This window comes from Ambystoma mexicanum, chromosome 2p, assembly GCF_040938575.1.
Source record: "Ambystoma mexicanum isolate Mex_15411 chromosome 2p, UKY_AmexF1_1, whole genome shotgun sequence".
NCBI lineage: Eukaryota > Metazoa > Chordata > Amphibia > Caudata > Ambystomatidae > Ambystoma > Ambystoma mexicanum.
Genome location: NC_090923.1, coordinates 968,107,980 through 968,132,234, shown reverse-complemented (window position 1 = coordinate 968,132,234; position 24,255 = coordinate 968,107,980). Strand labels below are relative to the sequence as shown.

Here is a 24,255-nt window from a genome sequence, read left to right as displayed (position 1 = left end):
TACTGCATTCTGTACACAACGGCTCTGCTGCATGCAGTGCTCACCAGGGTATTTGCCCCAAGGTCCTCATATGATCTGATCCACTTACTCTGCCAGCTGTTGGACTCAAACAGCTAAATAATACTGTTGTTCCAGCCAATTCTCGGTGTCAGTGCTTGAGCTTTCAAAGCACATGATATCTGGGATTCAACGGCACCCTCTGGTGGGTGCCCTGCCGGTTCTAGAATTCCTGGAACCCCAGTCGTGGCACAACTCTGTGAGATGCCTCTCATCCTCTAAAATGCTCACATCTCTGGGGTCTATGTAGTTTATACATACTGTGGGGGGAGTTGACATCCACCAAGAACTATTCTGGATGTCCGGTTGAGAGATCTTGGCTGCGGGTTAAGAAATTGCAGCTCTTTGACAATGCCCCTTAATGATACTTTTAAAGACCTTTTGGGGATGCTGAATATCACGGTGAAGACCCTGTGAAACCAGCGCTACTGTGACAAGTCCACACAGACCAAGAAGAATCTTACCCCACGACTACATACTCAACTCGAGACGATGGAGTAATGAGGCTCAAGTCTCGGTATCCAAACATCACCACTGATGGATAAAAATCTATCTGCAAGAAGAAGAAGCGCTGAATAACTAAACAATAGTTACTAGACTATTTGTTTACTGTGATAGTTTTAAGTTGCTGAAGTGCTTTCTTAATGATTATGTTATAGAGAGTGCTTGGCAATGAAGTGTGATTGTAGCGAGTTTGTATAAAAAGAACATCCTTGCAGAGTCGTAATCATCTGTGTGGAGGCTACAAAGATTTCCGAGGAGCAAGTAAATAACGCAAATGTATTCTTTCCTCAGATGATTTAGTTCCTGACATAAATTACAAAATCGGGGATATCAGCGAGCAACATGACAGCTTGGACATAATCCATCAGACAGTATTGCTGTTCCTTTTCTTGGATTATTCCGATCGATTTCAATCTGAGCTTGAAGATGTACTGAGTAAGTGCAAGCCAATAAACATTCAATAGAACTATGAAGCGTATTACTCTTTGTGTGCATCATTTTATGTTGTTCTGTCATTGTTCCAGTCATTCCTGCATAATAAAGGGCATATTTTCGCAGGCTATATTCCTGAGGGGTGCTATCCCCAACAAGTGTATGTATGTTTTGTTATGTCTATGCTTCAACGCACCGGAGTCCGGGGGCATCATGGCGCGCATATAACACCATAAAGAAAGCCACAAAACACAGACAGAACACAGGGGCCCAAAGGGCTACACAAATGAGAGTTCTGGGCAGAGGGGTTGATCGGCGTGCAGGAATTCTATTTAAATAAGTGTCTTCAGCCTTTTTCGGAATGTAGACGGGCTCTCCTCTGTACGCATCTCGACTGGGAGTTCATTAAAAGCAACAGTGGCTATAACTGGAAAAGAGCTACCTTTAACTCAGGCTTCTCTTAAGCCGGGGGCAAACGAGACGATTGGTGTTTTTTGATCTGGTTGACCTATCCAAAGTTTGATGGGTAAGGCAATTCTTCAGATACATTTGAGCGAGCCCATACAGGCATTTATGTGTCAGAGTCAAAATCTTAAGGTAATCCTCGAAGCAACAGGGAGCCAGTGGAGTTCCTGCCTGACCGAAGTTATTTATTTATTTTTTAAATATTTTTATTATATTTCCAAAACCAAACAACACACACCATATAACTGTTTCAATACGCAAAAGAATCATCATTAGACCATCACATTTTCATTAAAACTCCCCAGCTCCCCCCCTTAATCTAGAGCCAATTCGTACGTGACTTCTACTGGAGCATTATCAGGGTGCACAACACCTAGCCGATCATCACCCGAGTCCTCTGTTCCGTTATTGGCTTGGTAAGGATTTGCCATAGAGGCCACCAATTGCCGCCAGGCCAGCAGGGGCCCTACTTCCTCCTCACCCCCCCCCCCTGGTGGCCGCTTCGAACCAGACTACGGATTCAGCTTCCGCCCATTTCAGGAGGTCCGCCCACCACAGCTCCACCCTAGGCCTATGGGTAGCTTTCCAGCCCATTGCAATCCTGCGCTTGGCCAGGACATAGGCCAAGTCCTTCATCTTGCTTATGTGTTTTGAATGCCTGGGTTGAGGGAAAAGCCCAAGCATGCATGACCAGGGCGATCCCACATCTAACACTACTCCCCCGCCAGCCATTTTCGTTTTAACTTCTTCCCAGAACCTGAGCATTTCCGGGCAAGCCCAAAACATGTGTAGCAGCCCCGCATCCACCTCCCTACACCTGGGGCATTGCTGCACAGCTAGTCCCCCAAACTTTGCAATCTTCCCGGGAGTCAGATAGGCCTTGTGAGTAACGTACAGTTGAAGTTGTTGGAATCTCGCATTCCGGGACACCTTTTTGTGGTACCGCTGAGCCCACTCCCATTGCCCGTCTGTCATGGAATCTCCCACCTCCTCTTCCCAATCCTTTCTTAATTGGAGCAACTCCTTTCCCGCCCTCACTCGCAGGAGCTCATATATCCTCAAGATTTCGTGCCCACCCTCTGATACGTCATACATGGTTTCCAGGGAGGCGTCAGTATCCTCTGCTAGCACTGTCTCGGGCCATCTTTCTCTAGCCTTTTTCACAAGCCTAACGTAAGTTATAAATTGGCCACCATGCACCCCGTCTCTTCCTGCAACCTCTGGAAGTCCAGTGCCTCCCCTTCCTGCCATATATTTCCGAGGGTGGCCAGGCCTACCTGTTTCCAGAATCTCCAGACCCATTCAAGTAGTTGGGAGTCGCTCCCGCACAGCGCTGCCAGTGGGGCCTGCTGGGAGTACGGCTCCGGATCCCCCATCAACTTCCAGGTCCTTTGCCAGATTTCCCAGCCCAGCTCCAGCAGCCGCCCCCTGCCCACCAGTTTGTCCCTACGCAACCACACCACTTCATTCAAGAAGTATGGGGCCGGATCTCCATGCAGAAGCCTAGCCTCTGCCGAGTCTTCCGCCGAAAGCCACCTAGCAACATACAGCAGCTGCCACGCCAGGTAATAGAGTTCGAAATTTGGCAGGCCTATACCTCCCTTGTCATACGGGTTCTGGAGCTTCCACAGGGCCACCCTGTTTCTGGAGTTACCCCATACAAAGCCCCGACACACACTATGAAGTTTCACGAATAGACTTCTGGGAATCAAAAATGGAACATTCACGAAAAAGTGCAAGAGTCTAGGCAAGACCACCATCTTGAGCAGGGCCGCCCTACCCATCATGGTCAGGGGCAATCTGGCCCAGAACACCATGCTGTTCTTGATCCCCTCCAACGCTCTTTCCGTGTTATGTTTGTGTTCCGCCTCTGCCTTGTGGTATATATTTACTCCCAAATACCTGAATGTCTCTGTCTGCCATGGTATTAGCAGGATAGGCAACCTCTGTGACGGGACATTCTTGTATCTGCCCAAAGGAAACAGACTAGACTTTCTGGGGTTCACCGATATGCCCGAAAGGGTGGCGTACCGTTCCATTACCTCCAACACATACTGCAGATTTTCTTCTGGATAACGCAAGTAAAGAAGCATGTCATCCGCATATAGTGATATTAGGTGCCTACCACTGACAGTGCTTATGCCCACCTCCCCATATTGTTGTCGCAGGTATATTGCCAATGGTTCTAATGCTAGTATGTATAGCATGGGTGACCAGGGGCATCCCTGTCTGGTCCCCCTGCTAAGTTGCCAGGTGTCCGAGACTGTGGACCCCGTTTTAACTCTCGCCATCGGGGCGCTGTAGAGCAACTGGACCCACCTGAGATATCCAGGTCCCATTCCATATCCTCTCAGGACCACCTTCAACCAGGGCCATCTCACCGAATCAAAGGCTTTGACCACGTCTAATGACTCTATGGCCAGCTCTCCAGTATCCTCCTCGGTTTGGTCAATGATATGGTGTAGCCTCCTAAGGTTATCGGTGATGTTCCTGCCTGGAACATATCCCGTCCGATCTGGGTGTATCAGCTTCCCAATCACCTTCTTCAGCCTATTAGCCAGCACTGCAGTAAGTATTTTGCTGTCCTGGTTGAGCAAGGACAACGGTCTGTAAGACCCGCATTCCCCGGCTGGCTTGCCTGGTTTCAAGAGTGGGATAATCACGACCTCGCGGAGGGACAATGGGAGTTCCCCCTGCTCATAGGCTTCGTTGAACATGGCAAGCAGTGGCTGGAGCAGCTCCTGCTTAAATGTTTTGTAAAACTCACCAGGCAACCCATCTGAACCAGGTGCCTTTCATGTGGGCAGATTCTGAATCACTACCTCCAGCTCATCCGAGGTGACAGGTGCGTCTAACTCTGCGCGTTCTAGGTCGTCCAGGGTGGGCAACTCTATGTCCTTCAATGTTTCCAGTATGTCCTGACTCATATCCTCCCCTGTGTCCTCATACAAGTGTCTATAAAACTTAAGGAACGCATTGTTTACCCCATCGTGGGTGTTGCAAATGCAACCTCCCTCATCCCTAACCTCACTGATCACCGAGCGGGGAGTCTCACTCTTATACAGCCAGGCCAGCAATCTGCCAGGCTTGTCACCCCCTGCATGTATCCTCTCCGTATATTTCCTGTAATTGAGTCTGCATAGTCTATCCCAGAGTGCGCTGCAGGACACCTGTAGCTCTCTTATCTTGGTTATGTTGTCATGGGCAGTGTTTTCAGAACGCGTGAGATCCTCCAGCTCCTTTTCCTCTTCTTCGAGTTCCCTTTCTATACCCCCTTGGAGCCCTTTGGCCTTGGCGATGGCTGCACCACGCACCACCACTTTGAATGCTTCCCACAGAGTGCCCACGGAACGTACGTTTCCCATGTTTATATCAAAGTATTCTTCAATGGCATCCCGCAGACCCTCCCGGAACCCATCGTCCTGCAGCGCCTCGGTCCTGAGCCTCCATGTTGGGATCCGTGGTCTTGGGGGCCGGTGTCTCCACTCCACCACCAGGGACGAGTGGTCAGATAATACTCGGGCTTTATACTCTGCTCCCACTATGTCTCCCACTATCTCAGCCGTTACAAATATATAATCTAGCCTAGTGTACAGATCACGCGGCGCTGCGTAGTGTGAATATTCCCTGTCCACGGGGTGCAACCTCCTCCATGCGTCCTCTAGGCCTAGGTCTTTCAGTAGTGTTCCCAGCTCTTTGGCCGCCGGCGCCCTTTTTCCTGCTCTGTCTATTGACCTATCCATCCTGGGATTCAGGGTACAATTAAAGTCTCCCCCCCACACCACCATACCCCCTGCCAGGGGCCCAAGTTTACTGTAAAGGGTCCTAAAATAGGCCGCTGTATCGTTATTGGGGGCGTACAAATTTATGATGTGCACTTCCCTGCTTTCCAGGAGGCCCGTCACCACCACCATCCTACCCTCCGGGTCTACTGTAGAGCCGAGCACCCGGAACGGCACATGCGGCGCCACACAGGTGATGACCCCTCTAGCATACGCCGAGTTTGCTGCACCAACAACGGTGCCCTTCCATTTCCTCCTAACCACCTCCAGCTTCTCCTTAGAAAGGTGGGTCTCCTGCAACAGGGCTATGTCCATGCGCATCCTCTTTAAGTATAGCATCACTTTATTCCGTTTCAGGTAGCTGTTGAGGCCCCGTACATTCCAGGTCACAACTTTGAGGTTACCCGACGCCATCTATTCTGACTATCCCCATCTTAACCCTTCTTCTATTGCTCCCATTGCTAGCTAGTTTTCTGGCTCTCACCCTACTATTTACAAACAAAACCCCCCTTCCCCATCCCCCAATTCTACACCACAGCACACAACGCCCTCCCACTCCCCTCCCTACCAACCCCCAACAATTGCCCAGCTCCATCCCTGGATCTCAGGCCTACCCACGTCTGGACCTGCCTCGTATCTGAGGACAAGGACCCCGCAGGGCGTCACCAATCTAATGGTGACCTAACTAAGTATACTACTATAGGGTTCAGAGGGCGCTTCCCAGGAGCTCCCAGTCATCTATTTTAGGAGAGGTGCGTCCAACGTGAGCCCGCCGGCAGATACCATAACTTCCTTCCCACAAGCACAATACCATTCTATATTCCAGTCCCAATGTCATGACTATGGCCCTCGGGTGCCCTTACGGCGTGCTACTTATCTCCAGCCGCTCCCGTCTGGGCATCCGATTCCTGAGGTCGACCCTGTATATCCAGCCATTCCATCGCTTAAGTCGGCGTCTCAAAGAAAAGGGGTTCATGTAGAACACCTTTAGCCTGGCAGGATAGAGCAACATGTAGCGATGGCCTGCTTCTCTGAGCCTCCTTTTCACCGATCCGAAGTTCATTCGACTGCGCTGCACAAGAAGCGTATAGTCCGGGTATGCCGTTATTTTTGCTAACCCCCTTTCTATCGTTCTGCCTTTCTGGAAAAATTCCAGGATCTTCTCGCGGTCACGATAATTCAAGATCTTTGCGATCAGCGGCCGTGGGGGAGCTCCTGGGGCCAGTCTTCTGGTCAAGGCCCTATGCGCCCTTTCAACCGCAAACCCTTGAGTCAACTCCCCGCCTGTGATCTCCTGCAAAAGCATGGTTTCGACGTATTCTGTGGGGTTCGATCCTTCCGCCCCTTCCGGTACACCCACTATGCGAATGTTATTGCGTCTGGCGCGCCCCTCTGCTTGCTCTGCTCTGTCTTCCAGGTTACCTACTCGCTGCACGAGGGCATGAAGCTCCTTAGCATGTGCAGCGCACGCCTCCGTGTTCGGGGCCAACTCTTTTTCCAGTGCCCCAGTGCGCTCTGCGATCGTTCGCACATCCTGTCTTAGCAGGTTCATCTCTTCCTGGACCGCTCCAATCTTGAGGTCTAGACCCTCCTGCAACTCTTTCATGGCTAGGCTCAGCTTCGTTTCCCAGGCCTCCTTCAAGTCAGCAATTGCTGCCAGCACCTCTCGGATGGTGCCCGGTGGGTCTGCCGCCGTCGCAGGGGTCTCTTTGTTTTTACCCCCCTCCGCGCCCGGGGGCAACTTGGCGTAGGCCTCCATCGTGGGCTGCTTGATCCGGGGTCTCGCCATTTTAGAGGACATCCTGCCGCGTCAGTTGAATTTGTTCCTGTCGTGCTTCCTCTCACATCACTGTGCCCGTAGTCGCAGACCATTCACTGCCGTCCAAACTTGTTCTCGTCCGCAGCACACGCTCCGAGTGGGCTGTGTCCTCCCACGTACTCGCGCACCCCCTGCGTTATTTTAACGGGCTCTGCCGTATATGATTTATGAGCAGCGCTCCCCAGTCCCTTGGTGCCTCCTCTTTCCAATCACAAAGGCTTCCGTCATGTGGGGTGATCTCAACTATGGGGCTCCCACTCCCGTGTTTCGGGTGGCCCCCGTGAGTGCCAATCAGGGGACCTCAGTTGGCAGCAAGGAGCTTGCGATGGTCCAACTCAGCTCATTCAGGAAGCCCGTGCCGATGTTCCAATGTGAGGGCACAGCGCCAGTAAATCAGTGCACCCTTATCCGGTGCGCTGTGTCTATTTTGGGCCCGGCCACTGTCCCCAGTGTCTTCAAGGGGGGGGGCCCAGCACACCCCCTCGGCGCACACCAGTGCCCTCCTACCAGCCTGTCCGGTTCACGAGCCTGCAGGGCACATGGAGGATCCACCGCTGTCCGTCGACAGTTCCGACGGGGGTTTTTTTTTTTTTTTTAAATTTTATTTTCCTCCTTGCGCATCCCTCCAGTGCACAGTGCCAGGGGGCCCGCAGCAACAGCCGCTCCCGCAAGTTCGCCCTTCGCTGGATCCGCGGCGACTTTGTTTCCAATGGGGATCACATTGGCCTTCCCCCGTGTGCCGCTACAATGTATCTTCCTGAGTGCCGGCAGACGAGTAGCTCCGCTACGGGCCCAGTCTCTGAGGGTCGGTCACACAACAGGCTTGCGGCTGCTTGCGGCCCGTGAGTCCAAGCCTGCCCTGGATACCCGCAGCCCCCGGCGCACTCTCTCACAGCGTCCCCGCTCTACTTCTCAGTTTGCCTTCGGGCAACAAGCAGAAAGTTTGTCGCGGGGGCCCTGCAAGTCCTAAGTACGTGACTGCAGCGGCGCACCCGTGACTCCTGCCATCTGCATTGTTCGGCCCGCCATTTTGCCTGTGTCCCCGGTCCGGGACCCGCGGCAGCAGAGTGGGGAGAACTCAGGCTTCAGGCGTTCCCCACACGCCAAATCTTCAGCGAGCGGCCCCACAGTATTCATAAACTGGTATGCAATTTTCTAGCACCGGCTGGTCACCGCACCCGCCTCCTACATGGCCGTCCAAGCCACGCCCCCCCTCCTGACCGAAATTATGTGCTCCCTTTTGGAGACACCTTTTATGATACGAAGTGCGTCGTTCTGAAAGACCTGAAAGATTCCTCTAAAATATCTTTTTGAAATACTAGAAATATATCTACTTGCCATTTGAAGCACTGCACTAATATATTTATTTCATATATTCATCAGAGTGCCCAACAACCAGCCCACATTTAAAGCAATTATTGGATAGAAAATCTCACTTTCATTAGTTGCCAGCACCGGGTCGAAAGGAAAGTGCAACTGCTACACCTTTGCCTTAAATGTACAGTTTGATGGCTAACGACTGATTCAGGCTTTTCAGTAGCTCATATTTGAACCCCACCTTTAAAATAACATTAATCCCTAGAGCTGATTTAGGGTGTAGTTAGCCATCGACCTGTAGTTATAGGTAAGCAAGGAAACTGTTAACCTTTGTCACTATGGGGGTCTTTGCAATATCAATTTTCGAATGTATAAACCTATTTGAGCCATGTGAATTGATACATTTTTCAAATCTCTTTTACCTAGGCGCCCATCGTATGATTGTGTGCCACACGGATCATATTTTTCAGTGCAACCAATCCATCTTGACAGAGGCAATACAGTCTGTGCTTAAAATGACTTTGGAGAAACGGAACACTGCAGAAAGGGTACAGGAATTAATTTACTTTACAAGTTTAAGTTAAACTTTCAATAAGCTGTAGTTTTATTTTTCAACAAGTGGCTATAATTTGCTTCAAATGGTTGCTCAGAAGATGTAAGATATGATCATTATTTTATTTTTACACTAAGTTACTGCTACATTTCCCTTTGAAGCCTGCAGAAAAATGGAAAAATGGGAAGTCCATCACTTGCGGACTTGTGCCTTTCCTGTTATTTTAGATCACCACAGATTCCTCCTCAGGGCATGTGAGGATGAAGGTCTCAATATACATTTTTGAAGAAATATTATTTTTCGTTGATTTCTCAACAATAGTCTTGGTGATTGGATAACTTGTTATTAAAAGTTTGATGAGCTGTTAAAAATGTTTGTAACTGGTTTTGCCCAGGTTTCTTTTGGACTGTTGCTGCAAACCTTTTGGACTGTCCGAGAACTATTGATGGAATAAAAACTGCACCAGTTCCAGTTGACCAGAGATGATTGTCCAACTTGGAAGCTATCTATACTCTTCATGGGTGCTGCACCCCTACACACTTCTACATGCTGTCTGTCGAAAGGGGGTGGGTCTCACCCCAACTTCTCCAGGCTCCATCTATCATTACGGAGCAGCAGTGCCCAGAAAATTGCATGGTGAACAGATAGGCCACTGGGAACAGAGTCCAGTGGAGTATGACCGAGACAGGGAGTCAAATCACAAACCATATGGTATTCAGAATGCAAAAGGTAAAATGCCACTCACATTCTACGGCCACATCACACTGCTTGCAAGCCATATGATTTCCAGTGGGGGCCTCTGATTGCCTGAGGGCGCAAAAGACCTGCAGCTCACCTATCCATGCATAAGTGTTGGTCACATGCCCGATACTTGCATATGCATTGGTTAACTTCATTCGTGTGAGTGGGGGTTATGGTCAGCCCTCCTACACATGCGAACAGGATGCACATATGCAGAAACGGTACTTAAATGTTCTGCTCCTGGAAATGATATTGTCTAAGTAGGTGACTCATGCTTTTAAAGACATGTTTTGTTTAAGGACCTTCATGCGATTTTCAATTATGTGCTGCATACGTTGCATTCATGAAGCTTTTCCAGCACTTAAAAATGCAAATGTAGTCATGCTGACGAAAGCAAATTCGGTTTAACATTTGCCTGGCCAGAAGATGAATGCTCTGACAGAGACAGCATTCACGTAGTTGCTTACCGTTACAGCATTCTCGTCTGCCTCACAGTGTACATACTTCTCCTTCTGGATATTGATCTGGGTGAGGTATCCAAGACAACTGGAAGGACCTGTGTGGGAATCCACTTGATTTCTGGTATGTTGCTTTAATAGTCCTGATATATTTGTCAATAAAGAGTTTTCTAAAGGTCCATGTGTTTTTTCACAATAAGTGTTTTTTATTCTCAAATGAGTTCAGAAAGTAGGCCTGTGGCAAATAATGTTCATGTCCAATGTATTTCAGTCAATGATGACCATCTTCAGCGACTATTCGAACAAATAAACAAAAACATAAACATAAAATGTGTATAATGAGTATTTGATTTCTTAGATTCTTAGAGATAGTGCGCAGTTCTTAATCGACATAGTATGTTTGGTATAATTTACCTTCAATTGTTACCAGCCTTCTTTTTTTCTTCCTGTGGGTTAAGCCCAAAAGTCATCTTGTATCGAGTCTGCTAACTTTCAGCATTCTGAAACACATTAGTGTAACCACTAATGTTATGATGTCTAATAGGTTTGCAAAGGATGATAACCATGTTGTTGCAAAAAAAGAATAATTTAAAGTTGCATACCTTAGTATATATCAGTTGTTGAATGGGCAAGGTCCTAGTCAATGCAGGATCTGGATATTGAAAATATTATAATAATTTAGATGGGGTTCCCAATATTCTAGTGGATCAAAGACCAAAGCTTCAATTATCCCTGAATAGGAGCCAAGTCTTATCTCTTTCTGGAAAACATCCTGGCAGCAGGGCATCGTTTGCCCTGCTTTTTTTTAAATGCTACAAAATGGCGCTGGCATGCGTTGCCTGATGACGTCATCAGGCACTGGAGGCCATTTTGGAATGAAGTAAAGTGCGTAAATTACATGCACTGTTGTTATTACCTGTTTCTATGCCGTAAGTGGTTTTCTTTGACTATGATAGTCACATGCCAATGTATGCTCTTAACTATTATCCGATTCATTTTCAAGTCATATGCGGTGCACTCCCCAGCGGGCTTTGTGTCCCTTCTTCTTTTTTTTTTTTTTTTAAATAATTTCTTATCTGGGACTCACACCTGTCCTCCCCAATCTATGTCTGTGATTAAAGTGGGATTTGTGGTTTGCTGGTTGTGTGCGCATCACTTTACGGCACAGGGCCCCCATAACTAAGGAACTGCTTCCTCTCGAGGCTCCAGTTCATCTTTGTTATACACTGTCTCCCTTGCCAGAACTGATTGTCTTAGCCACAGTGCCCCCGTCACCAATACCTCCGATGCCCTCACCACTTGCAGACACACTTGGTGAGGCTACAACGTCCATGCCGTGGTTGCACTGGGCAGATCAAGACACATTAATTTCATGATGCAGGTCCTGACAAGAGTCCTTAGCATAATACAGAAGAGAATATTCCATCATCTGCTAAATGCTCACAAGGGGTGGCTGAATTCTTAGTCCTTCCGAATCCAGTGAAACTTCTTTAAGAGCCTGGGGTTTTGGCTGGTGTCATGTTGCTCACGGCGGCTGATTATTCGTAAATTCTACTTCAGAGGGATATATTGTCCGATGCTTCAGAGGGTTGGAGTAAAAAAAAACATTTGGCCACTTCAACCACTGTTAGGTAAGATTTCCACAGATCTGGTAAATCTTCCTTTCCTGGTTCAACTCCAGAACTTTTTGCTTTTCTAGTGGGATATTTTTCATTAATACCTCAGTGAGTGGGAACCTTTTTCCACACTCACCTAATCTTTAACTCTTTTTATGGGTGTCATTTTTAAGACTCTCCATAGTGTCTTTTTAAAGTTATCATGTCTAACAACTTATTGGCAATAAGTGCCTGTTGTTGCCGGGTTACCATAGGGGCTCCCCATTTAACTTTCTTGTGCTAACCTTGAGTGAACTACAGTTCCCAAGGGTAGAAAGGATCTTTGAATCCCTTTTATATTTTATTCTGTGAAACCAGCACACCCGACCTTATGTGGAGTGCTGGGGAGACGCAATGTATCCCCTTTCACATTAAAACTGTAACAATTCTGTTACAGTGACAACCTTACCTGTAATGGCTGGTGGAAGTGATACCTTTTACTAATTTGGTGCACCTTTACCGCGGGCTGTGATCACAGCTGCAGTAAAGGCACCTAAGGGTGCTCATTTTACCAAAATGGCCCCTGTCTTCTTTTTCTGACATTTTAGTGTTTCTTGTCGTTTCTTGTTCCTTCCCCTGACATCCAGGGCAGGAAATCCCTTTGTTTGAGTTTTGTCTTTGGCGGGAGTCCCCTGGACACCCCACCCAGGCTCCAGTCAGTGTGCAAGCACAGGAAGTGGAGGAGGAGTCCAAAACTTCCCCCTCCTTTGTCTTATGCCTTCCTTCAACTGGGACAAATCCCAGTGGGGGATTGGCTGTCCTGATTGGACAGCCAAGTGCCCCTTTCTTGTAAAATGGGGGGAGAGAATGCAGAGGTTGTGTTGCAGTTCCTGATAAATACTGGAAACCTGGAAGCTGAAGTCATGTCGACCACTGGAACAGAAAACTGAAGAGGATGACGAAGGAAAATCGGCGGAAATTATTTCCAGCGACCGGAGAGCTTGCTGTGTAACCAGAGCCTGTTGCAGCCCTTCCTTCCGATCGACCTGGGGTCTCCGAAAACGACGACCCGAACCCAGAGCCTGGTGAGACACACTAGACTCAAGACGACCTCATTTTGGGCCATCCCACGGGTTGCTGTGACCTTGCGTTCTTGAAATACCCCAATACCCTGGGACCTCCAGCCACTGTGCGGTGCACGGTCTTCCGAATTCCGAATCTCGCTGAAACTTCGTGGGCATCCTGGTGGATCTCCAGAGACACGAATCCAGTCCAAAAAGTCCCCTCACAAGAGTGCAAGATCTTTTAAACGACGAGAATTCAACCGCGATTTTCTGTCTTCTTCTTTGCTCCTTGAAAAGGCGCCAAACCCGCAGAACCACATTCAGCCGTGATATAAATCTTGCCTAGAGCCTTCTTCATCGATCCCTGCTGCAAAGTCCCTTTTGAGGTCTTGTGTTCAGTCTCCGGGACAAGGAATCCACTGACCGGGTATTTGGCTGCAGTCCCTGAATTTCTCCTACTGCAATCTCTTCTTCATTGCTGAGGTACTGTGTTGGCTTGGGTATATACTTACCTTACGCCTGTTGGGATTTCTGTGTAGTCCTGGGGTGTTTTCTGTGATTGGGAGGTCCCTCATCCAGTGCACCCAGTCCCACTGCTAGAATCCTGCTAGGGAGTCTTCTGTGAAGCCCCTGGACCCTCTTCTAACCCTAGAAGTAAAGTACTCACTTGTTTGCCAGTTTTCCTAAGGACACTCTGACTTTTGCTACTAAAGAACTTATTCTAACACTGCCAGTTGCTCACTAGTCCTAGTGACCCCCCTTCTGCTACTGAGAACACTCTTGCTCTAAGGGAAAGACTTTGAAGGGATTGGGACTTCTGCCTAGAAAAGAAATCAAGTGTTTTACTTACTTGTAAAGAGTTGGTGGGTAACTGTAATTCTCAGAGTGGACAGTTACAAAAGTTCTTACTGATCTTGAATGTGTGATGCACTATTCCTAAAAGTATGGTTAACATCTTTTCTTCCTTAGCCACTGTTTTACCAGTCTAAAAGAAAGTAGATGTGAAGGTATTTTACTCTCCTGTGATTAGGTTGTGCCTCTTTACAAAAGTAATGTGTTGGTTTCACCAGATTATTCCTGTAGGGTAATTGCATGAGTGTCCTCCAACTGTTGGTATCACCAGGTTAGGCCTGCTATGATAACTGTATGAGTGTCCCCCAACTGGATCTTGCTTCCCCTGACTTGCTGATAGCTTGTCCTTAATAAGTCTACATTAGGTTGTTGCCTACCTAGAATAACTATTCAGTAAAGTGTGACATTGGGTTGTACTTTCCCCTCAACTTTGAAGTTAAAGTATGTGGGTTTTACTTACTTTGTGTTAGCTGTGTGCCATCCAAAATAAATTACCAGAGTTATTGCTTACCTCAATCTGGGGTTCCCTGATTTCCAAAGCATCTGTAATTGTATATTACATCCTTAGGTTTTACTCACCTGGTATAACTGTGTGTTATGACAAATGTAGTTATAGGTTTTCACTATTCACCAAAAGTTTAGTGTCCAGTTGACTGTTTATGTGATTTGTTCCAAGAGTCACTGTACAACTGGAAGGGCCTACTGTCCTTGTATTACCAAAAGTAATCTAAAAGTAACCATTGGTCGTTTACTCCCAAAGAATAGGCTTGACCTATACTAAATGTGCATAACAACGTTTTGACTTCCCTAGAACTACTGTTAGGTGTTCCAAATAAGGTTTATACTTGGGTCTGTGTACTTTCAAGTATAGTGTGTTATATTGTGATTCCATATGTTGTGTTAGTACTTACTTAACCCCTAGATGTATCTGGGCCTACCTGTATTTAAATAAATATACAGTACATAGTGTTTCAGTGTATCTTTGGATCATCTGTATGACAATTTAATTTGTACTATATCTACTGCCCTCTCTCCCTCCTAAAATAAGCCTGGCTGCTCTGTCTACGCTACCCCGAACTCAGGTGGCACAGCCTTATACTCAGAGTGGAGTCTTGTACTGCCTCAGTAGAATGGTTTTGCTAGGCCCTTAACTGGACTTCAGAAAAACTGTCCTAACACTGTTGGCATGCGCTGAGATCAAGGTGGATTGCATTACACTGATTATTGATATACTTCGTGTCCAAAGGAAACCATCCAGTAGGTTTGGTTTAGCCAAGGTAAAGTGTACTTATTGTATTTAACACAAGAACCACCACAATGACCTGCTTTAGGCCTGAGGACTACTCTTATGCTGCAATGGAAAATATGGTCACAATGTGTATAGAGCAGGGCCTCAATTGTGAAGGAAGTAAGCGTGAAATATTACAAAGGTTATGGGCCCATATGAATGGTTTCAGTGTTCCACCGTCGCCACTTCTAACAATATTGCTCGGAGTGAGGATGATGAGGGCTCAGACAGCTGTCAAAACTCCTCAGAGGAGGAATATGAGGGTTCTGATGAGGAGGATGTTAGTTCACCCTCCTCTCCTTCTCTTGCCTCTACCCTACTGCCTACCATGTGCTCTGAGATATCTTTTTTTTTTTTAAACTTCTTTTTATTATTCAGCGTGGCAGCAAAACACAGGCGAACATCGTCAGGCAGTTACAATATGAACACAATGTACACAGTGAGTGTGCGCAGAGGTTGCTTCACATAACAAACCAATCAATAGGCACATTTACAGCATGCGGAGGGTAACATAGATCTATGATAGGGGTGAAGACCCGAGCTGGTGGGGGGGAGCAGGTGGGGGAGAGGCCTCCGCTGTCGTGTTGAGATCAGACATGTAAGAGCGGAACCTGAGCCAGATGTTCCTAGGCCTGGAGTGGGTGGGTTGCATATGGGACCAGGCTTCCTCGGAGTCCGAGGCCCACGTGACCGCCCTTAGCCATTGGGCGTGTGTGGGAGGTGAGGGGCGAAGCCAGCAGAGCAGGATGGATCGCACCGCGAGAAGCAAGCAGAGGCTAGCTAGTTTTTTGGAGTTCCGGGAGAGGCCTGGGAGATCATGGAAGAGGCATAACACCGGGGAAGGAACAATGGGGTGGTCGAGCACAGCAGACACCGTCGAGCAAACTGCCTCCCAAAACTGTGAGAGGCGGGGGCATGACCAAATCATGTGAATGTAGTTGGCATCATTTTGACCACATCTAGGGCAGCTAGAAGGGTGATCCCTGAACATGCGCTGCAATCTGATCGGGGTGTAATGGAACCTGTGTAATACTTTGAACTGAATAAGTTTAAACCGGGAGTTGAAGGACACTCGATGCGTGCGCTCGCATAGGTGTGCCCAGCGCTCATCCGACATTTCAACACCAAGGTCTACCTCCAACGCGCGCTTCAGTTTAACGAAGTCTGGGACAGATCTGGATTGCAACATAGAGTATAACCTGGAAATCTTGCCCCTCGTGGGCAGGGGGGAGGTGAGTTCCTCGATGGCAGGGTCGTCAGGTGGTAATGCGGGGAACGTTTGGTAATTACACTTAAGGGTCCTGCGGAGGGATGAATATTGGAGCCATACACTCTGGTCACTCCTCAAGGGCAGTGGGAGATCGGGCCATTCAACAAATATACCTTGGTGAAACACATCCTGCAACAACTCGTAGCCAGCATCAGCCCAGCGACGAACCGTGCCCGGTGGAACTCGTGGGACCCCCGGGCGGAAATTCCAAAGAGGGAGGTTGCCATGGAAGGCGTGAGCAGTTCCGGTCAGCATCCTCGACAAGGCGAGGGGCGTGCAGGCGACCGGTTTCTGTGAGTCCAGTGCCAGGGGAGCGGGCTGTATCACCAAGGAGCAGATGTCGCGATCACAGACCGCGAGTTTCTCAAGTCTGACATGTGGGGAAGGGTCTGCTGTATTAAACCAGTAGGAAGTGTATTGGATCTGGGATACCAGCCAGTATTTAAGAAAGTCGGGGGCACCGAAGCCCCCGTTAGTAATGGGTGTAGACAAGGTATCGATTTTTAGGCGGACCGCACCCGAGTGCCAAAGAAAGGAATTAACCGTACGAGTCAGCTCTCGGAAGAAGCCCTCCCCTGGCCACGAGGGTATATAGTGAACCTGTAGAGCAGCTGGGGCAACACCACCATCTTCAACAGCCCTATTCTGCCTGCGAGGGAGATCGGGAGTTTGTCCCAGACCCGGATCCTAGCTGTCAGGTGTGTAAGATACTTCAGATAGTTCTCCTTGAAGGTCAGCGCTTGCTGGCGCGTTACCTCTATCCCTAAGTAGGTAAACGTGGATTGAGCCCATGTGAAACCCAGGGTGTCAGGAGGGGGGGAGTGCATTCCGTGAGTGGGAAGAGAGTGGATTTCGAGCAATTCACTTTAAGGCCTGAGATCCGGCCAAACTGAATGATGTCCTCCAGTATTGGATATAAGTTGATGGAAGGAGAGCGTACAAACAACAGTGCGTCATCAGCATATAGGGACACTATGTCCGCCTGGCCCGCGGTGCGGAGACCTCTATGGGCGTGGAATTGGCGGAGCAGATCAGCGAAGGGCTCTATTGCTATAGCAAAGATCAAGGGAGAGAAGGGGCACCCCTGTCTTGTCCCCCTGGCGATCTCAAAGAGAGGGGAGCAACGGTCGTCGGTGCGGACCCTAGCCACGGGAGCCGAGTAAAGCAATCTGACCCAGGAGAGAAAGGAGGGGCCGAATTTGCAACTCTCGAGAACCCGCCATAGATACCGCCATGAGACTGAGTCAAATGCTTTCTGCATGTCGAGTGTGGCGGCCACTGTGTGCGGCTCGGGGCTGATTCTGTTAATTATGTTAAATAGTCGCCTCAGGTTCAGGGAGGTGGATCGACCTGGGATGAAGCCCGCCTGATCTGGATGGATGATTGATGGCAAAAAGGGAACCAGCCGGAGCGCCAGAGCCTTGGCGTATATTTTGACATCACAATTTATGAGTGAGAGCGGGCGATATGAAGCACATTTCGAGGGAGATTTACCAGATTTAAGTAAAACCGTGATTGTGGCCTCTCGGAGTGAAGGGGGGAACACACCAGCCTCCACCGACTCCTCCCAAAGAGCCAGCAAGTGAGGGAGCAGCTGTGACTTATAATGTTTGTAGAATTCGACCGGGATACCGTCCGAGCCAGGGGCTCTCCTCGAGGATAAGGAGTCAATAGCGGCTGACAGCTCCTCAAGTGTGAGTGGGGAGTCAAGGGAACCCGCGGTCTCCAGAGATAGGGTTGACAGAGGAAGGGCATCGAGAAAGGAATCGATCTCCGCCACTGACACCTCGTCTGAATTAGAATATAGGGTTTCATAGAATGTGAAAAATTCTCTGTTGATGCCCTGCGAGGAGACAGCCATAGAGCCGTCAGGCCTCTCAATGCCAAGTATGTGTGGGGACCCCGTCTCGTGGTGGATCAATCTCGCCAGAAATCAACGAGGTCGTTCACCCTCCCCGTATCTCCTCGCCATGCCAGGATTATCCAAAAACCTTTGTTCACGATCCGCAAGGGATCGGAACGTGTCCAATTCCATTCCGATATCCGCCAGGTTACTCGGGGTGGAGTGAAGTGAGCATGTAGATTCCAGGGTCGAGACAGCGCAATCCCTCTAATATAAGCCTTAAAGGACTCCCATAAAGTGGCTTGAGATGATACCGAGCCCGTATTTGTCTCGAAGAACTCTTCAATCAACACCTCGAGCTCGGAGCAGAACTCCGGGTCCAGAAGGGAAAGGGGTTTCAACCTCCAGCTACGGGTCCGGCCGGGATCAGGACCCCAGCCGATGGTAACGGTAACCGGAGAGTGGTCAGACAGGGTCCTGGGAAGGATCATTAACCGTGTAACGTTCTTAACCAATTTGTTGGAGATCACCCATCTGTCAATGCGGGAATAGGAATCGTGGACTGAGGAGTAGAAAGAGTAAATGCGGGAATCCGGGTAAAAGAACCTCCACGCATCTACCATGGCCAGGCGGGGTAAGGATGATAGTGCAGCGTAAGCAGCACTGGAGAGATGGCGGGGCTTGGAGCCAGATCTATCGAGGGCTACATCAAAGATTGTGTTGAAATCGCCCCCCCCCCCCCAGAGGATAGGGACAAGGGGGAAGCCTTCAAGGAGTGACGTGGCCTGCACATAAAAATCCGGGTCGTCTATGTTAGGGCTGTAAATGTTCAGCAGGACCACTTCCTTGTGTTGGAGCGTGGCATGAAGGGTCAATTTGTGAGGAAATGAGGGTGAACTTGAGACTCTTGTGAATGAGGGTCATGACCCCACGGCTTTGAGTAGAGAAGTCAGTGTAAAATCTATGGGGACCCCAGGTTTTGGCGAAGCACATGCACTGTTCCGTGCGAGTGTGTGTCTCTTGTAAGAAAAGAATCTTGGACCCGTGGCGCTCGGCCTGCAACTGGAGCTGCCTCATCTTTTTATAATTACCAAACCCCCGTACGTTCCAGCTCATAAAGGTCAAGTCACTCTCAATCACAGAAGTAGTAGCGTTTGAAGCAGAGAAAATGTCAATAACCAGTGGGTCAGATTCGCAGCCCTGCGGCAACAGTTCCTGAGTGTTACACCACAGTCCGCCTTCGCTGCCAGCGCCAACTTTTTAATAACATACCCCCAAACATGTCCTACCCACATCCCCCCCCCCCAAACAGAGGGATGACAATCCCAATTCCCCTCAACCAAAACCAACCAGAGGCATCAACGCCTGGGGGCCTGCAGGCCGGACTGGCCGCGTCACTCCGGGCTACGGCAGATCCAGTAGAACAAGAGGTGCCCACAGTAGGAATTAAATGTAACTTGGACAAAGTACTTGCACATAGTGGTAAGGCACGTGTTTATAGAATGAGCAGAACAAGCCGATTACGGGATAGAGGATCAATATGGCCCCGATACGGGAAGGCGGCTGGGCCTGGCCTCTACCCGTCGGGCCCAAAGGGTAACTGTAGAACCATGGTCGGAGGGGGGGGATCAGCCAGGGAAATGTTCATCTATAAACTTAGAGGCCTCCTCAGGGATTGTGAAGAAGAACACCTGGTTCGCGTGCTCTATGCGAAGTTTGGGGGGGTAGAGCATAGCGTATTTGATTGAGTGGTCTCGCAGCCTTCGTTTCACCGCTTGGAAGGTGTTGCGTTCCCGTTGGACGGCTGTTGAAAAGTCCGGGTAAAGGTGAATCCTTGCGCCGCCCAGTAGTAGCTCACCCTTGAGCCTTGCGGCCCTGAGGAGGGCGTCACGGTCACGATAGTTCAGCACACGAGCTATGATGGGCCGAGGTGGAGCACCGGGCTTAGGTTTAGCCGTCAGGGCGCGATGTGCCTGCTCAATAGCGAAGTGCGGGGAAAGCTCTGGTGAGTCAAGGAGCGACAGCAATGTGTGCTCAACGAAGTCTTCCATTGGCTCGTGGACTTCATTCTCGGGAACCCCGATAATGCGGAGGTTGTTGCGCCTTGAGCGGGATTCCAAGTCCTCGTTCTTCTTTTCCACCTCGAGGACTCGGCTGGAGAGAGCAACAACCTTGGAGCGCAGGGCACCCAGCGCATCCTCAGCGGAGCCGACCCGTGTCTCGACTTCCGACACTCCCTCTTGATGTGGGCCTTAATGGAGGATATAGTGCCGTTCATGTCATCCAGTTTTGAGTGAAGTGTAGTGAAGCCCTCCCGGATAAAGTCCATAATATTTTGTGATTCCGGGGCTGCATCAGATGAGGCGGCAGGGGCATCTCCAGCAGCCTCCTCCGGCAATCTCACCGCCGCCTTCGCAAACATGTTGATGGAGCTCTGTTTCCTCGTGCCCCCCTTGGTCATCCCGGTGGCGTCGGAGGTCGGGCAGAGAGAGGGGGGATCCCCAGCAGCCCTGGGAGAAAGCGAGGGGAACTCGGGTCTTGTACCTCGTAACACAGAGTGCAGAGTATGGTATGAAAACAGGAGGTGACACGTAGAAACCAGAGGCTGTGGGTTAGAGAGAATAACATAATACGGTTGCCAGAGCAGAATGTGGAAGCTTAGCAGGCCCAGGGAGAGCCGGGGGAGAATGCCAGGGAAGCACAGATGCAGGAGACCTAAGGGGCGGGGGCGGCGATGTCCGCGGCCCCAAAGTCAGCGATGTGAGGCCCCAAGTAAATAACAGATCCCGCAGGAAGTGGTGGCTCCAGGAGCGCCCCGGCACACCCAGGAGATAGGAGACCCCCCAGTGCAGAGATGCGGGCGGCCAACAAGGATTGGGGCGCCTCCAGGAGGGTGGTCCGGTGAAGATGCAGGGGGGCCCAAAGCCCAGGCACAGTCAGCACAGGAAGGGGCCAGTGTCAGTGGCTGCCCATAGTCTCAGAGTAAAGCAGGAGGGGGGGCGCGCAGCAGCACCCCCCCTTGACGTACCTTTATCTCCTCCGGCTCCGTCGCACAAACCCGCAGAGGGGCGCGGCACCCGGCGTCCAGGGGCGCGCCGCGGCTCCACTCCGCCGCTGGGGTCTAACCGTGGGAGGGGGGCCACCAGCAGGATGCGGCCCAAGACCGGAGGAGGCCCGGCCACGGCAGCGCCGAGGGAGTCCCTCCGGGAGGCCCAAGCCGCCACGCAGCAGCGGCCGCAGCCGCGACACCCCCGCAGCAGCCGGAGGCAGTCCAGGGGCCAGTGCGGGGCCGCGGCTCCAGGGGGTCCGCTCATGCAGGATGGGTCCAGGTGGAAGCAGGCGGTGGGGGCCAGGATCACGGATCACAACACCGGGCCCCCCCAGAGCGGTCAGCAGTCCACGATGTGCAGGGGGGGGCAACAGTCCAGTGGAGACGAAGAGCCGCCCAGCGTCAGCGGCACAGCCGCGGCACCCCCGCAACGACAGGAGGCGGCCCCGGGGGAAGCGAGGGGTCCGCGGCACCGGGGGAGCACGGCCCCGCACGGTGGGGCTGACAGGAACAGGCGATGAGGGCCAGGGCCCCGGGGCGTACCGCAGGCCCTCTCCAGGGCGGACCGCAGTCTCCGGAGCGCAGGGAGGCAGACGTGTCTTCCCCAGCCAGGCCAGGTATTGGCGCGAAGCCGCACCGACGGTGGGGGAAGGGCGAAGGGGCGCCCGAATCTCAGGATCCCCGGCTCCAATCCAGACGGGAGTAGGATCAAATGGTGCTGGTTCGCCTCAGAAGATGAGTTGTGCCCTCCATGGCTATGTGCCAGAACGGGAAAATGCCCAAAAAAGGATCGTGGGATCTGCAAGCCACTGAGAGATACGCTCAGGCGGCCATCTCGTTCAGCGCTCAACAGCGCCCCCCCCCGTGCTCTGAGATATCTAAGGAACTGAATATAAGAAAATTCCTGTGGGAAAACAATGTGAAGATGTGGGAATATGAGAAAAAGTATAACCGGTCTGTAGAAGACCATTTTCTGCAGCCCTCTTCTTTTTCCAGGTCTTCTGTGTCTACAGCTTCCAGGTTTCCAGAATTGGCGAGTCAGTATGAGATGAAGTATGACATTGTTGTATGGCTGAAAACTTTTGACCTCACTTGTAAAAGGTTTGGTCTGTGTGAGAGTGATAGAATACCCTGGGTTCTTTTTAGACTTCCCAAGAGAGACTACCAAGTGCTCTTGGATTTACCTGAAGTAGAAAGAGGTAACTGGGATAGGGTAAAAACAGCTCTCATGGATAGATATAAGAAAAAAGCTTCTACAAATCTACACTCCTTAAGGGACTCTGAGCATAGATGTAGGTCAAAAAGTGCTGTCTCCTCATCCCTTAAGAAATCTGTCAATACTGAGTATAGCAGAAAAGCTGTGGTCTTAGACTCAGCTGAGCCCCCTTGTAAAAAGGCTGAGGCTCTTAAACTTGAAGTAAGAGAGGTCCCATTAGGAGACCCCTCCTTAGAGATAAAAGGCATTAACTGCCACTCTGAAGGGCACTTGGGTGTAGCACCCATAACTTCAAATAGGGACCAAGCCCCACGTCCCACAAAGCTAGAGGTCATTCCTGTGACCCCACCTTTAGCTGCTGCTAAGGTGATAGAGCCTCTTGAAAAACCACATGTAGTGGAAGTGGTTCAACTAGTTCCCAGAATCTTAAAAACTTCTGTCCTAGTACCAATATGGTGTAATACCATTAACCAGGTCACTGTTGTGACTCCAACTTCAGTTAACACTGAGTTGAAAGAACCTCTTGAAAACCCACCTAGAGTGGAAGTGGTTCACCCTGTGGATAGAAACTTATATATTACTGTCCAATCTCTAACACTGTGTAAAACCTTTGTTGAACCTGACAAGAACCTTAGTGTTCATGTCACACACCCTGTGTGGTGTATGCCCTTTAGAATAAAGGCCCCTTCAGTTAAACCTGTAGTGGCTGAACCAATGGAAAACCCACTTACAGTGGAAGTGGTTCCTAAAACTCTAAACATGGATACACCTGAAAACCCACTTACAGTGGAGATGATCCAGATGGATGTACACAGCATAGGTGTTTTTAACAGCCCTAAGAGGGCAAGGAGTTTCCTTAACCCCAAGGTAGGAATTGAGTTTTCTCCTTTAGTTCAGAGTGCCCAGAATGTAACTTCTAGGCCTGAAAAACTGAAAACCAAAAAGAGTTATAAGAAACCTAAGAATAGCTTTCTTACTAGGCCTTCTAATAAAAAGCCTGTGACTCCAACTACTCCTACAGGAGAGATGGATAGGTGTTCTGACAAGGCTAGGGTCTCTGTTTCAAGAGACCACTCTAAACATGTAGGATCCTCTATAGCGAATCCTACTGAAAGTCCTAATGTTAGAAGGGAATCCTCTAACAAAAGCAAATCAAAATCTAGACTGTTAGGGAAATGGGAGTCCAACCCATGCTCTACCATTTCAGTTCCAAATCTAATGTCTTTGACCCACACTGCTTCTAAGGAAGGGGTGGATAGACAAGTTGGAAACCTAACTAGGCCTTTGAGGACTGGTAAACCTCAAAGCTGGTGGAAATCCAGAAAAGATATGTCTAAGGCTAAACCCCTTGACATTGTGGGCTCTTCTGCTGAAGACCCCCTTGTAAATCCTAGTGTTAGAAGGGAAAACCCTAACCAAGGTAAAAACAGATCTAAGAGGAAGTGGAAGGATGTACAATGCTTTGCCACACCCCCTCCAACTAGGATACCTGAGACCCAACCTGCTCATGTGAGAGAGGTGGTGAGGAATCATGGAGACCCCTTTAGGTCTAAGGGATTTCTTTATAAGAACCCTTTTAAAAAGCCTTTTGTAGGTTCAGAGGTTGTCACAACTTCTGAGGGACTGTTTAATCAGATCCCCTGTACCTTAGACAAGAGTAAAGTGCCCAACACTACTTGTAGGTCATATAGTTTGCAAATGATAGCTAATATAAGAAAAAGTATCACAGCAAGGGTTACAAAAAGATTGCTGGTTGACTCAGCAAATAGTTTAACCGACTTGAAACAAGAGATCCACCCAGGTGAGGATTAGCTTCTCCTGTTCCTTAGTCTGGGGGGGACGAGTGTTTGGTAAGATTTCCACAGAGCTGGTAAATCTTCCTTTCCTGGTTCAACTCCAGAACTTTTTGCTTTTCTAGTGGGATATTTTTCATTAATACCTCAGTGAGTG

The 24,255-nt window shown here is 49.6% G+C and overlaps 1 protein-coding gene across 2 annotated transcripts in view; it reads left to right on the top strand.

Annotated features, from left to right (window-relative positions):
- The window catches only part of TOP6BL (TOP6B like initiator of meiotic double strand breaks), a 1,011,792-nt gene that overhangs the window by 595,805 nt on the left and 391,732 nt on the right, over positions 1 to 24,255 (top strand). For both annotated transcript variants that reach the window (XM_069643061.1, XM_069643062.1), the window contains 2 exons: positions 853 to 996; positions 8,803 to 8,924. In XM_069643061.1, the coding sequence (XP_069499162.1) occupies positions 853 to 996; positions 8,803 to 8,924 (266 nt within the window). The remainder of the gene's footprint in view (positions 1 to 852; positions 997 to 8,802; positions 8,925 to 24,255) is intronic.